At 28.5% G+C, this 13,985-nt stretch overlaps 1 protein-coding gene across 1 annotated transcript; it reads right to left on the reverse strand.

Moving 5' to 3' along the window:
* Positions 1–1,547: 1,547 nt before the first annotated feature.
* On the reverse strand, positions 1,548–7,946 carry LOC129899092 (agamous-like MADS-box protein AGL8 homolog). Its single transcript, XM_055973897.1, has 8 exons — positions 7,568–7,946; positions 4,189–4,267; positions 4,013–4,077; positions 3,816–3,915; positions 3,671–3,712; positions 3,154–3,195; positions 2,930–3,042; positions 1,548–1,901 (listed from the first exon to the last, which is right to left on the reverse strand). The coding sequence occupies exons 1-8, from the start codon at positions 7,750–7,752 to the stop codon at positions 1,775–1,777; spliced, it is 753 nt and encodes a 250-aa protein (XP_055829872.1). The 5' UTR covers positions 7,753–7,946; the 3' UTR covers positions 1,548–1,774.
* Positions 7,947–13,985: the final 6,039 nt, after the last annotated feature.

Consider the following 13,985-nt stretch of genomic DNA (forward strand, 5'->3'; position numbering starts at 1 on the left):
TTTTTTAATAATTTTTTTAAAATAAATAATATTCAAATTTCATTGTATTCTTAAAAGACTTTCTTAGTGGAACTAAAAAAAAAGAGTTTGAGCTCTTTTTTTTGGTTGACTTTTAGCCCGTTCTTCGTCCTTTTCAGACGTTAGCGTTTGGTTGTTGCCAAACAAACCCAGAGGCTAGACGGTATCAAACCACGGGACAGGAAAAAAAGAGCAGTTTTCTAGGTTCTGCCATTGTAGGGCCAAAACTAATAAGAAAAAATGAAATAGAAGCGACCCGTTCATTTTCGACGCAAGAGCGCTCGATCAATGAACTATTACGCACTCTTTCAAGGGTGGCTGCTTCTAGGCAAACCTCTTGGCTGTCTCTGCACCCCTACCTCCTGGTGATCCAGAATCGACAGGACTGCATCTCGAATGAATCTTCCGATGCCAATGAGGCAACTACCTTTCGCCCAACATGATCACGAACGAAGACAGAGAATTGCACCCCCAGGCCCCACCCCCTTTCGTTGATCATTCCATCCCCTGCCAGGCTGCCACAAGTGTTCAAATTCAATAAGGGTATGCAAGGGTGATCAAAGTCTATTTTTTATTAATAATAAATAACATTTTATTATATATACAGTGTAATTTTTTGACAAATGATATTCAGTTGACCATTTTTGGCTACACATAACTTCGCCTTTACCCACTAGCTCTCAAACCACCACTCTCCACCTCATCTCACCATAATAATATTTTTGTTAGATTGCAAATAAATGTTCCTAAAATAATATTTTATTATTTTTACTTATCAAATACTAAAAACTAAATTTTAAAAATCCACTTATTTTCCTCGGTTACAAGCACACCCTTAGTAATAAATTTCCCATTCACAGAGTCAAATGTCCCCCATGGAAAACAAAGGAAGCATCCAAAGTTTAAATAATTTTTGGATTTTTGCCTAATTAAATTCCATCGATCGCTAGGACTCAATGTACATAATTATCAATTCATCAATCATATAATATTCCCAAAAGTCAAATATTTGGAAAAATATATTCAATATTCTAATTTCTACATGCATAGAAAATTCTTGCTGTCACTCATGATTTTTGTTTTTAACCAACAGCCATTAAAAATGTATCTTCATTTTTTTTTATAGTACCAATCAAGAAAAGATGACAAAGAAAATGCAAGTCTTTTGTTTGTTTGTTTCTATCATTTTTTTCAATAACTATTGAATTTTATTCTCTAGAACATAGTTTGTGGATGGGTTAAGGAGACATGTCAAATTGACAACCTATAACCAACCAAAGCATCTTTTAAATTAACTATGAAAGATTATTCTTCAATCACATCTAGTGACAATATATACGTTTTTCTTTTCGTGATAATATTTTTTATCATAAAAATATTTAGTGGTAATTAAATTAATGACATTACATTTAGAGTAACTAATATAAAATGTTGGTTATAAATACTTATATTTATTGTTACTGCTAAATTTAATATAGCAATTATTATATAATTACAGTAAAATTCTTTATTTATTGTAGCCGAGATCATTCATTGAGAATATATTTAGTTAAATCAAGGCAAGAAGGCTGATACATTAAAGTTCATTTTAACATATATACTGTTTTTACAACAATCTATCTATATTGTAGCATGTCTTTTTCTTATAACATATATGAATTAAAGTACGTTTAGACAAAATATATTGTGGCATCAAAATATATATATATACCTAGGTTGATATATAGTGACCATCAAGTATTAATTAATTTTACTTTTAGCCATTCAGATGACGAAGCATCCATTGTGGCATCACAGTATTATTAGCTGCAGCTTGCTGCTGTGAAGAATTACCTTCTTCTACTTCCCCATTATCTACTCCATTACTACTCCGGTATGCTTCCCTGCATTTTTTCATTTTTAAATCATTACATACTACTAAGTTCAACAAAATTAATCGAGTAATTCTGATACGGAACATAAATTTATAATGAAAATCCACCAAAAAGTTTCAACAATTACTAAATTTTGAACCTACAAGTTCAAAAGTACAATAAATGTAGCGCTAAATATCAAATTTATATCTCGTATTTGTCTCTGTTAGATCACATACTATAATGGTCCCAAGAAAGCTATCCCCACCAATTATACATCTATATAATTCAAGGTATAGTGTTACAAAGTTTGAAATTTGGTGCTAATTAAGAAAAAAAATCTTTCTATGCTTTTTTTCATAAAAGGACAGAATTTTGTTTGTGGCAGAGTTCAAGCCAGTAACATACAACTAATATACATCACATATTGTGCTTTTATCACAACACCAAAGTATATGCACCACTTTTTTTTTTAAGAGTACTTCATTTAATTGGTTAAAACATTTAACCAATATGAGAACTTTTATACTCTATCATTGTAATATATCCGATTAGAACAATTACAGGGTAAATTAATCGATGGTTATTCACTTTTGAATTTATCAAAAAAAATCTTTTTTTTATTACATAAAAGTCATTCAACTTAAAAATTTATCACATAGAAATCATTTAACGATAAAGCGTATCATATTAAAATCATCCAACTTTAAAGTTTATCACTCTGGATGACCACCTATGATTTTTAAAGTTGGAAAACTTTACCGTTAGGCCAAATTTATATATCAATATAGCCAAATATACAAAACCTATACAGTACTGATTATATATATATATTATGTATAGTATATGAATATTTATGTATACAAACCTATACATCTTGTACATATTTCGTAAATTAAATCACTCAAAGACATTTGGTTGTAATTATCCCTTTAAAGAACTCTTTGATTAGATGATTGTCATTTAATGGTTTTCTCATTTCATAATCTTTTTTTTAGCCAATAATGTCATTAATTAAATACCAAAATTTAGAATAAAAGAGGGAAAGAGGACTATACCCAAGGTAAGGAGAGTCCAATTGTTGTGGCAAAACAAATGTAGATGAGTTGATTTCATGGTTCTGCTGATCCCACTGATATTGCTGTGCCCCTTCTTTCTCCCTCTCCTTCACCTGTTTTAATGAATTCTAAATTTAGAAATAAATCCAATTTATAAGCATTTCTACTGGAGTGTTTTAATTTTGCAAGATGCATTTTTGGGCATAAATTAATAATGTAAAAACCTTCTTGGAAAGCTGGTTGTTTTGCTCCTGCAATGCTTTGTCCTGTACCAATGCAAAGATCAAAAGTTACTCAACTTGTATATTCACAATAATGCAATATTTATCAGAAAAATTATATATTTTTTTCTGCTTTTCAGGTAAGCATATTGTTGATCATAACAAGACTGGCTTGAAACTATGGTATGTTTGGTACAAAAGGCAACACAAAAGGTAAAAATGTGGCTTTGTTACTTATTTTTTCGTATTTGGGAAGTAAATAGAAAATATTTGAAGCAAGAACATTTGTATATATTCATGGCAAAACCTATGGCATGGGGAGGTAGGGGGTCAAGTCCAAGGGGAGAAGAGGTAATTAATGTACTAGAATGTCAGTTACGGAACTTGTTTGCGAGATCCATTTTTAAATTGGACGGCAAGTTAATTATATGGTTCCAAATAGTACACCTTATGTATATGGTTCTCAAGTTATTAATTAAGATGTTAGCTAGCCATATCAATTAATACACAATTTTCTCACCTTTTTTCGAAGCACAGAAATAGACTCATGCATCAGTTGGTTCTACAAAAAAAATAATCAAAAACTTCAGTTTAGAGGGCTATTAATTTCTCAAAAGAAAAACCATATTGCATGTATATATGTTGTCTAAATAATTTGGTTCAACCTTTCTTGATCGAATGTGTTTAAGAGAAGAATCAAGTTGTTGTTCCAGTTTCTGAAGTTCTTTCATACTTAACGATTCCAAATCTTCTCCTACGTAATGCCTGCAAACGTTTAATCAAATTTTCTAGGCAATATTCTTACAAAAGGGGATATATATAAAATTCTTTAATTTGAGTATATATATATATATATATCTACTTTTGGTTCCTCTGCAGAACCTCAAGTCTCGCCTTAAGTTTTGCATGTTCCAGAGTCCAGCTTCCCTGCACCAAATTAATTTATTACTGTCGCCCGATCAAAAATGGGATTTAAGTTCTATACACTAACGATAGATAGAAGTAACACACATAACACAGCGAAAGAATTCGGCATACCGGGGAGGTATGATCAGTAGGAACAAGCTGCCTCTCAGCAAATGAGTATCTTTCATATCTTTCAAGTATCCTTTCCATGCTAATTATATATATAAAAAGTATCACAAAAGAATATACATATGTCAGCTGGAACAGATACAAACAAGTGAAATATATAACACGGGCCAGGGCAGAGCTATAGCAGCGGAAGCCGAAAATCAGTAGCTTTAGTTCAAACTTTGTACATTCTAACTTACTTCATTTAAGTTAAATTTGGTTCGGATACTTCTTCATATGTAATCTTAGTTCTGATTAACATGCTTAATTACTCATATCCAAAAGTTATACTGTATATAGTAACATATATAAAAGCATAGAGAAATATTGTCAATATAACATATACAAAAGCATAGAGATAATTAGATTTTGAAACTTTTATATAACAATTTGAAAAATTGCTAGAGGTGGATAGTGATGGGTTTGAGGAGAGGTAGAGGTACATTGAGGAAGAAATGGGGATTGGAGATTAGACAAGACATGGATAATTTCAACTCATCGAAGACATGATCCAAGATAAGAGAGCGTGGAGCTCAAAGATTAGAATAGACGGTTAGTAGGTAATCGAGCATTTTCTCTCAATTCAGTGAATGGAGTTCTAGTCCTGACCTCACTTGTGGAAAAAGGGTGTGTGTTTTTTGGCGAAATGACCTGGGAGACCCTTGTATTTGGCTCTATTTGTAAGTTGGACCCTTATACTTACGACTTTGTCAACTGAGTCCTTAAACTCACTGAAACACAATATTTTAAACTCATTTCTCATCTAATGTGTGTGCGTGTAGTCAGGGGCGGATCCACATGCAGTTCAGGGGGTTCATTCAAACCCCCTTCGTTAAAAAATTACACTGTATATATAAGAAAAATTTTTTAATTTATGTGTATATATTTAACATTGAACCCCTTGAGCATAAGCCAAAGGACTAGCTCAGTGGCAAATGAGGTTCAATATTTTGTCTTAGCTTGTCTCAGCTCGCGGGTTCGAATCCGAATAAGCACTTTTTTTTTCTGATTAGCGTGTTTAATTTTTTTTAAACCCTTTTCATAAAATTCTTGAGTCCGCCACTGCTTCTAGTACACTCATTTACACATGAAATTCCACGTCATTTTTAGTGACACATAAGAAATTAAATGTTAAAAAAATAAAACAAAAATAAAAGCTACTTTTGCATATTCTGAAAATTTTGAACATTATTTTCTCCATATTTTCTCTCAAACTGAGAACCAAATTTATGTCAAATGGGTGAAATTCTTACATATTTGACTTGTATTTCACCCTGTAAGTTCACAAACACTAACCCAACAAATCTTCATTACAATTTTAAATTTATTTCATAAATCCATAAAACCCATTTATTATTCTTGAAGCTTCATTAAGCTTATCAATGAAGTTTTTCAATTTTTCAACACCCACTATCACCCTTCACATTAACTCATACAAAATTCAAAAAATACTCACGAAATTGAGATTTTGAAATGCAATAGCTTTGTAGCTATTGCATGCATTATTTTTTCTTATGCATCCTATCAAACAACCCCCACGTAATAAATTATTTTTTGTTTTCGAAACTGGACAAGTAAAAATATATAAGTTATTTTAGTATAATGAACAAGTAAAAGTGGATGAAAGAAGCAATATACTACAATAAATTTAGGGAAAGGTGGCAAATATACCCCTCAACTTTATGATTTAGAATGAATATATCCTCATTAAAAAGTTGTACATATAAATACCTTCGACTTTTAGCAAATGATGCATTTATAACTTTAGTATTTAACAAATGGTGCATATTTACCCTTTTTGTTACCATACTAAATTAAAAAATCTAAAAGTGAGTTTTTAATTTTAAAAATACCACGCGACTTTAAAAAAATTCTTCACCTATTCTCTTTACACCTCCAAAATCGAAATATTAATCCCTCTTTTATTTAGATCCAACTCAAACTTATTTTATGACGAGTAAAAGATGAATTAAGTTTTTCTTATTTGAGTTGGGTCTTGATGGATAAAAAATGGGTGAAGTAATTTTTCAAAGCCATGTGGTTATTTTGAAATTAGAAAATCAATTTTAAAATTTCTTAATTCAGTAAATATAAGTCCGTAAACGGAAAAAATAAATATGCACTATTAGTTAGATATGAAGAATATATATAATCTGGACCATGAGTACCTCGCTTCTGCAAAGTTTTTGGAGAGTTGGACAGTTGCACTTGCATGGAACACAACATCTAAAAGATACTTTTACTATATACTGTGCTTGCATAGAGTAAAACTGTACATATAGTTTTTGTAACTTAAAAATGGTCTAATTAGCATATATACTAGGAGGATCATCACATCATAGCTAGATCAGATATATATATATATCTCATCAAAAAGGGAATAATAAATTAAAACTAAACCTAAAAATGAAAAAAAAAATGGAAAAAAAGCATATATTATAAGCCTTTACAGCCACGTGATTTTCTTCTTATTTGTCACGAAATAATCATCGATCTGTCTGTTAAAAGATCATGTGGACTTGTTTTAGAAAGAAAAACAACTGGATCTATCAAGATTATTATATGTCTGCAAATAAAGAGATTTAATTTATACGTTTCTGCATGCATCTTACACTGTTTGGATGGTTGTTATTTATTATTTCATAATATATTGTATTATATTATATCGTATTGTATTGTTTTAATGAATATAATATTTGGATAGATTTTACTGTTTTCCGTTATTATGTAATATCACATATTCATAATTTGAATAATAAACCTACTAGAAATTATAGGATACGGGGTAAAACTTCTATCTAAAGGTAGAATAAATGGTAAAATAAAATTATTAAATAATAAGTAAAAATAAAATGAGAAAAAATTATTAAGATAACGACGCAATTACACCAAATCAATCACTACACAAAACAGATATTCAACGTTATCTAACAATAAATTCAAACTAAATTCAAACTATACGATACAAAATATTTTATCTAGACTAACAACCATCCAACAAGCGTTAGTTAGCTAAAATATTATTATTATACCTATATACACACAGACCCCACAAAAGAACAAAAAAATTAATAATCAGTAGGTCCCTATATATATATATATATAAAACACATAAAAAAAATCCTACAAACAAAAATTCAGGAGGATACCAAAAGTCAATATAAATAGGCTTAGTTTTAAAATAAATTTAAAAAAGTAAGAGAAATTTCCAAAAATCAAATTAAAGATTAAAAATTGAAGAGAATATATAAAAATAATTAATTCACAAGCAGAAGAAAACGTAGGATCGGGCCGGGCCGAATGAAAGACAAATAAAATTAATTAAGAAAGAAGAATTACGTACCAGGAATCATTGGTATATTGAAAGAGTTTTCCTTTAGTGGAAAAAACAATCAAACCAACCTCAGCATCACAAAGCACAGAGATCTCATGGGCTTTCTTCAGCAAACCGGATCGACGTTTCGAGAAAGTCACTTGCCGGTTTATTTTGTTCTCTATTCTCTTCAGCTGCACTCTTCCTCTCCCCATATTTTCGATAATTTTAATTTTTCGATAATAACAATAAAGTTTTTTTGTAATATATATTCAATTCTACTAGATATCTATATATCAAATAGAGAAAAAGAGAGAGAAGTGGTGTAGAGAGTAGAGTCAATGATGGTATGTTTCTCTCTTTAGTATCCAAAATGATTTTTGCTGTGAAAAATTATCCCAGATGTAAAGGAAAGAGAATACAGTTGTATTTAAAAAACCATGATGGTTTCGTCAAATATGTTGTCGATTTTTGATTGGTTAATGAAGCTTGCCTATGTTGTTGTTTGTGAATAAAACCCACAAGTTTTTTTTTAGTACAGTAGACAATAACCGTGCGCATCCTGCAATCCAGGTGATGCGAAACTACGGAGTAGGCCCACCATCTTTTTTGAACCATTCGTGAAAATATTAATTAGCGTTTCGTCCTAAATTTTAAAATATTTTTGGTAAATAATATTTGAATGAAGTTTTATCATGTATTTTGTCAAAAAATAATTTAAGAATATTTAACTATTTTAAAAAATATTATTTTATATTTGTAAGTTCTAAAAATTATTAAAAATATCTATAAGTTTGTGTTATCATTTTATAGTGAACATGTTCCGTTAAAAAAAATTATAACATAATTAATGACAATACAATAAAATAACAATGTGTGCAAGAGCAATACATTAATCGAATTAAAATAAATTATTCTTTTTTCCCAATCTTGTCACTCAAACTATTCTTTTCCGGATGAGGTAATAACAAATTATTCTTTTATAAAATCTTCTCACATTCTACGAATAATATCTTCCCGACAATAAATGATGTGTGTTTTTATAAAGTATAAAAGTTTGGATAATTTTTAAATTTTTAAAACTTCCCAAGTTCCTAAGTTTTAGAAGTTCTAATTTTTTCTAAAACTTATGAACTTGGGATATTTGCCAAATATATTTGTCATGTAATGACAAATTATATGGCCAAACACTAATTTTCAAGTTTTTACTCAAAAACTATTTGGGGCTAAAATGAATTTAATCTCAATATTATATTAGTACACATTATTCACTAGTATTATTTTTAGGATTAAAAATATTTTTAAATTATGTAAAATAAATAAAAATGTCCTCAGTTCATAACTTGATCCAAAAATACCTTTGTCTTCAATAGTTTGGTCCAAAAATATCATTATTGTTATTTTAATGGGTCAAAAATGCTCCTTTTTCAAATAAATATATTATTTATTTTCTTCTTAAACACATTCGTTTCCTATGGTGATTTTTTTTAATTAGAAAAATATTAAGAAATAAAATATTTTTTATTTTATAAAAAAAATTGTATTTATATGTACATGAAAATTAATACCGGGGTTACTATAAGGGCATTCCAATCAAAAAATTACTTTTAAAGAACCCTATTCTTGTTTCTTTTCTTTTAAAATCACTTTAACTAATAAATAAGTTGGTAATAATCTTTTTTCTTCTTAATCTTATTTTAACAATTAAATAGAATAAATTCATGTATTTTTTTAACTGATAATATAAGTCATATATATATAAGATCATAGTAACTCCGCCACTAATTTTCATTTAGATATCGATTAAATTTTTTAATAAAATAGAAAATATTTTTATTTCTTAACCTTTTTCAAATTGAAGCAGGATTCTCATTTTCTAATAAAAAAATCATCATTAGGAAAAGAATGTGTTTTAAAAAATAAATATATATATATATATATATATATATTTCTTTTTGACCATTAAAATAATAATAAGGATATTCTTAGATCAAACTATTAAAAGGAATGACATTTTTATTCATTTCACATGGTTTAAAGGCATTTTTGAGTCTTTCCATTATTTTTTTATACACACTAAAAAAAACAATGCTAAGAGTCATAATTTTGAAAATAAAATATGTTGTTTGTTATAACAAGTAAAGATAATTTCAAGGATATAAAAAAAATTGTATAGTTGTGGTATGCTCTTATATGATTGGTATTATTCTTTTTTTTAATTAATGTGCTCGTGTTTGACCAAGCACGACATTTAAAAAGAAAACAAAAACTTTTGAGATTTATTTTCTAAAATAATTTATAGATGTATATAATTAAGTCATCTCTTTTAAAATAATTAGATTAAATTATTTCTAAATAAAAAAATATATGCCATTTTTTTGGAACATGATAACTCATAAATTGATTGGGATAAAGAAAATATAATAGATTGTATGTATTATGTTTAAGTATTCATTCCATGATCCAAACAACCCCTTAGTCTAATCTACTGCTACTACTATTGTTTAATTTATTGAGCGAATTGTGTAGTCCAATTGGATAATCACTTGCTTGCACCTTTTTTTTTTTAATTCCAAGAATTCTTAGTTACTATTTTTTAGATGTGCATTGAATAAATTATTTTTTATAATAGCTAGTAAATTATATAGAAAATGTAAATTGCATTAGATAAATACAATGTAATGAGTTGGATGAAAATGGATCATGTGGAGGTGATCCAAACACTCGCACCTCCAACTCGATCGACTAAGAATGGACCATGTGTGATTCAATCACTCTTTAAGGGAAACTCCTGCTGCACTAACTCAGTCACCGTCGCAAGCTTTCACTTACTTATTACCTAATTAGTAGTATTTGAGCCATTTACTTTACTTTTTTATGATAAAGGAAATCAACAATCATTATTTTTTGTATGTGTACAAGACAAATTTTATTTTTATCTAATAGCTTATAAATCACATAGAAGAGATAAATTTCATGTGACGAACTTGACCCAGAAGGTCAACTCCCTCTCATCACAGACATGCAAAGGGTTTCAGATTTGAGATTCACTTACATTCAAACAAGTAAAATTAAAATTATTTATCGATAATTCTTTGATAGAAAAAACTATACATACTAATAATTTCTTTCAAATTTATAATTGAAACATATAATATAGGCAATGTCAACTAGAATTATGCTTACATTAACAGGTCTAGTTGTTGTCAAAGGTCTTTTTAGATTGATAATTAGTATGTTGTGTACTAATAAAAATGAGATTGTAAGAACCCATTACACCAAAGACATTATATTATATGTACTAATTACTAGCACAGAACGGAATAAAAAATATAACAAATTCACATATAACGACGCCAATTAGTTGAGTATATATAGAATATCGACTTGACTCACATCTATAACAAAGTTTGACCAATATTAAAGAATATTAGTTATATAAAGTTAGCGTAACATGCTCCAAATTAAACTAATTAATGGAGCTATGCTCTCGTTTAGTTTGTAGATTTTGAAGTTGAAATTTAAAAAATTTAAGTTTTGAAATTTGAAGTTGCGTTTGAATTTATATTTTACAAGAATAAAATTTAAAGTTTTATCAGTAGAAGTGCCAAGAATCCAAAAATTAGTCTGAGCCAATTTTGAGAATTTGAAAATTAAATTTTTAAAATCTAATTAAATTTCACGATCAAACAAATATAAGATATTTAAAAATAAATTTCCAGAAAACAATTAGTTGGCTAATTTGTTGAGAGTTTTTGGTCAAAAACATTCTTAAAGTATACCCCAAACTTAAATTACATCCTTAAAATATATTTTTTGACAAAAAACTTCCTCCAAGTATTTGAAAGTTAGCAATTTTCATCCTTCAGTTAGATATTGTCAAACTATTAAGGGATCCTACAAAAACATGTGCAATTCCTATGAAAAAAAAGTTTTTCTACATAATTCGTTACCTTCTATAAAAAGCTCCTGAAAAAAAAATATTAAAAATCGTGGACACCATTGTTTGATGAAACAAGAAATGTTAGGAAGGTGTGAAGATACATCATCTGCTCTTCTTCTCTTTTACCAGCAGACAGAAGTCGGAGATTAATTATCTTCACCTTTTTTAAAGTCAAATTGTAGTTAGATCAATAATATTTTGGTGCAATCTGATATTAAGGTGATCAAAATTCTATTTATGTCTCGCATTTGAGTTCTTAATCAAAATTCTGATTATGTCTCGCATTTGAGTTTCATTCTCCATTATTAGAAGTGGGAGTCTCTTACAAACACCGCTTAAGCAGATTCAGTTAATAAGAAATATATTTCAACTGATAATTTTTTAATATTAAACCACATGAAAAATAAATGAAAAAAATTGTGAATTAAATTTTTTTGCATAATGCTAAACTTAATTGCCCAAAAAGTTCACGATAATATTTTTGGCGTATTTTAAAATAATAAATACAAATGGATGACTTGATTTTTGTAGGATCTGTTAGTTTTCTGAATAATTCTAGTAGAAGGATGAAAATTATTAAATTTTAAATATTTAAAGGATGTTTTTGCTAAGAATAATATTTTAAAGATGTAAATCAAGTTTGGAGTATAGTTTAAGAATGATTTTGACCAAAAACTCAACTTGTTGTCAACAGGAATATATTAACTGCTGCAGATGGAATCTTTAGCACGAAATCAGGCCCTTTAATTTGTCCAAATCCCATCATTCATCTTATGTCTAAAATATTATAATACTGTATGTTTTTGTGTGTTATTTTCAGATCTTTACATGTAAAAATATACTATATCTTTAGTAATAAAAGGCATAAAATATAAAATAAATTTGTAAAAAAGCTAGGTACCAAACTAGTCAAACTTTTTACATCATATAGAACTTAAAATTCAGAGACAAATGAAAGTGTTTTACACTAAAAAAACATGTTCTTTTGTGTTTTTGTAACAAACAATATCGGTAAAAGAAATCATAAAACAGTATAAGCACATGATGAGGTATGAATAAACGCACAGATAAATCTTCGAAATATAATGTTACATTGGTTTACGTTCTCATCCAGCTTGAAATTGATCATGATGTTGATTTTTGCTTCTTTTTTTTATACTCGAAGTTCATTCCACCTAATTTGTTTTTTTTGTTTTTTTTTGTGTTCACTCATGAAATTTTGATTAGATAGATTCTCTGCATCTATCAATAAATACAATAGGTATATGCATCCGCTTTACGTTTTTTCAAATGCACAATCATTAAAATCATATGAAAAGACAGAAATATATAGTTTGGCCTTCTAATTAGCTCAAACAAGGAAACATATACTTTCACCTTAACTATTCGTTGTGATAAAGGCACTCAAATAAATATTATATGTTCTCTTTTGGAGAATAAATACAAGATTCATTTGATCATGACATCATAAGAAGTCAAGCAAAAAATTAAACCTCATCTGGCCTACCTAATTATTTATTGGCAGTTAGGATAAGATAATATTCCTAATAAATGTGTGTGTCTCTCTTTCTCTATGTAAATATGTGTCCAAATATATGCCACGTGTTCTACAAGTGGATGTTCATGTCTATTTTTTTTTTCTATTCATATTTGTTCCCCAACTTTATACTTCAACTTTTTTACGTTTTTTTCATTTATAGTGGCTATAAATAGTCATTGCTGTTATGCAATTAAATACATAAATATATACAGAATTCTTTCAACTTTCTCTTTTTTTTACTATCTTTTTTTTTTATTAATTTGCTAAGTTGGTTTATTTTATAAAACGTTATCAGCACGAGTCTCCATTACTTTGAGCTATTTTAAAAAAGTAACAAAAGGGTAAGAATTTTAGTTTCTTAAAATATCGAATATATCTAAACTTGAATTTGTTGCTCATGATATATCTGAAAAATGCTACTCATCATAGGCACCAAATGTCGAAATACACCTAAAATCGATGGGTCTGGCAGACACCATCATAGATGACAATATGATATCTAGTCAAGACCGTGTCAAAGCCATGATATTTCTCCGCCACCATCTTGACGAGAGGTTAAAATTACAGTACCTCGCATTAAAAGTCTCCCTTAAACTGTGGAAGAATCTAAAAGAAAGATATGACCACCTGAAGTTGGTCATCCTTCCACAGGCACGTCATGATTGGCTCAATTTGAGATTAATAGATTTTAAAAATATAACTGAATATAATTCTGCCTTGTTTAGAATTATAGCACAGTTAAATTAATGCGAAAAACAAATCACTGAGCAAGACAAACTTGAAAAAACATATATACTCATGCAGCAGCAATATCGCAAAAAGGGTTTTAAAAAATATTCTGAATTACTTTCTCACATTCTTATTGCTGAATGTCGTAACGAACTGTTAATAAAAAATCATGATAGTCGGCTCGTTGTTTCTTTGTCACTCCATAAAGTGAATCAGACAAACTATAACCAACGAGA

Source organism: Solanum dulcamara, chromosome 8, assembly GCF_947179165.1.
Source record: "Solanum dulcamara chromosome 8, daSolDulc1.2, whole genome shotgun sequence".
Taxonomy (NCBI): domain Eukaryota; kingdom Viridiplantae; phylum Streptophyta; class Magnoliopsida; order Solanales; family Solanaceae; genus Solanum; species Solanum dulcamara.

Bases quoted from the DNA above. Each gene is read 5' to 3' on its own strand.
- LOC129899092 (XM_055973897.1), bottom strand. From the start codon at position 7,752: ATGGGGAGAGGAAGAGTGCAGCTGAAGAGAATAGAGAACAAAATAAAC. The intron at 3,916-4,012 runs GTAGATATATAT...AAACGTTTGCAG, and splicing joins GTTCTGCAGAGGAACCAAAA to GCATTACGTAGGAGAAGATT. The intron at 3,043-3,153 runs GTTTTTACATTA...TCATTAAAACAG, and splicing joins ACAACCAGCTTTCCAAGAAG to GTGAAGGAGAGGGAGAAAGA.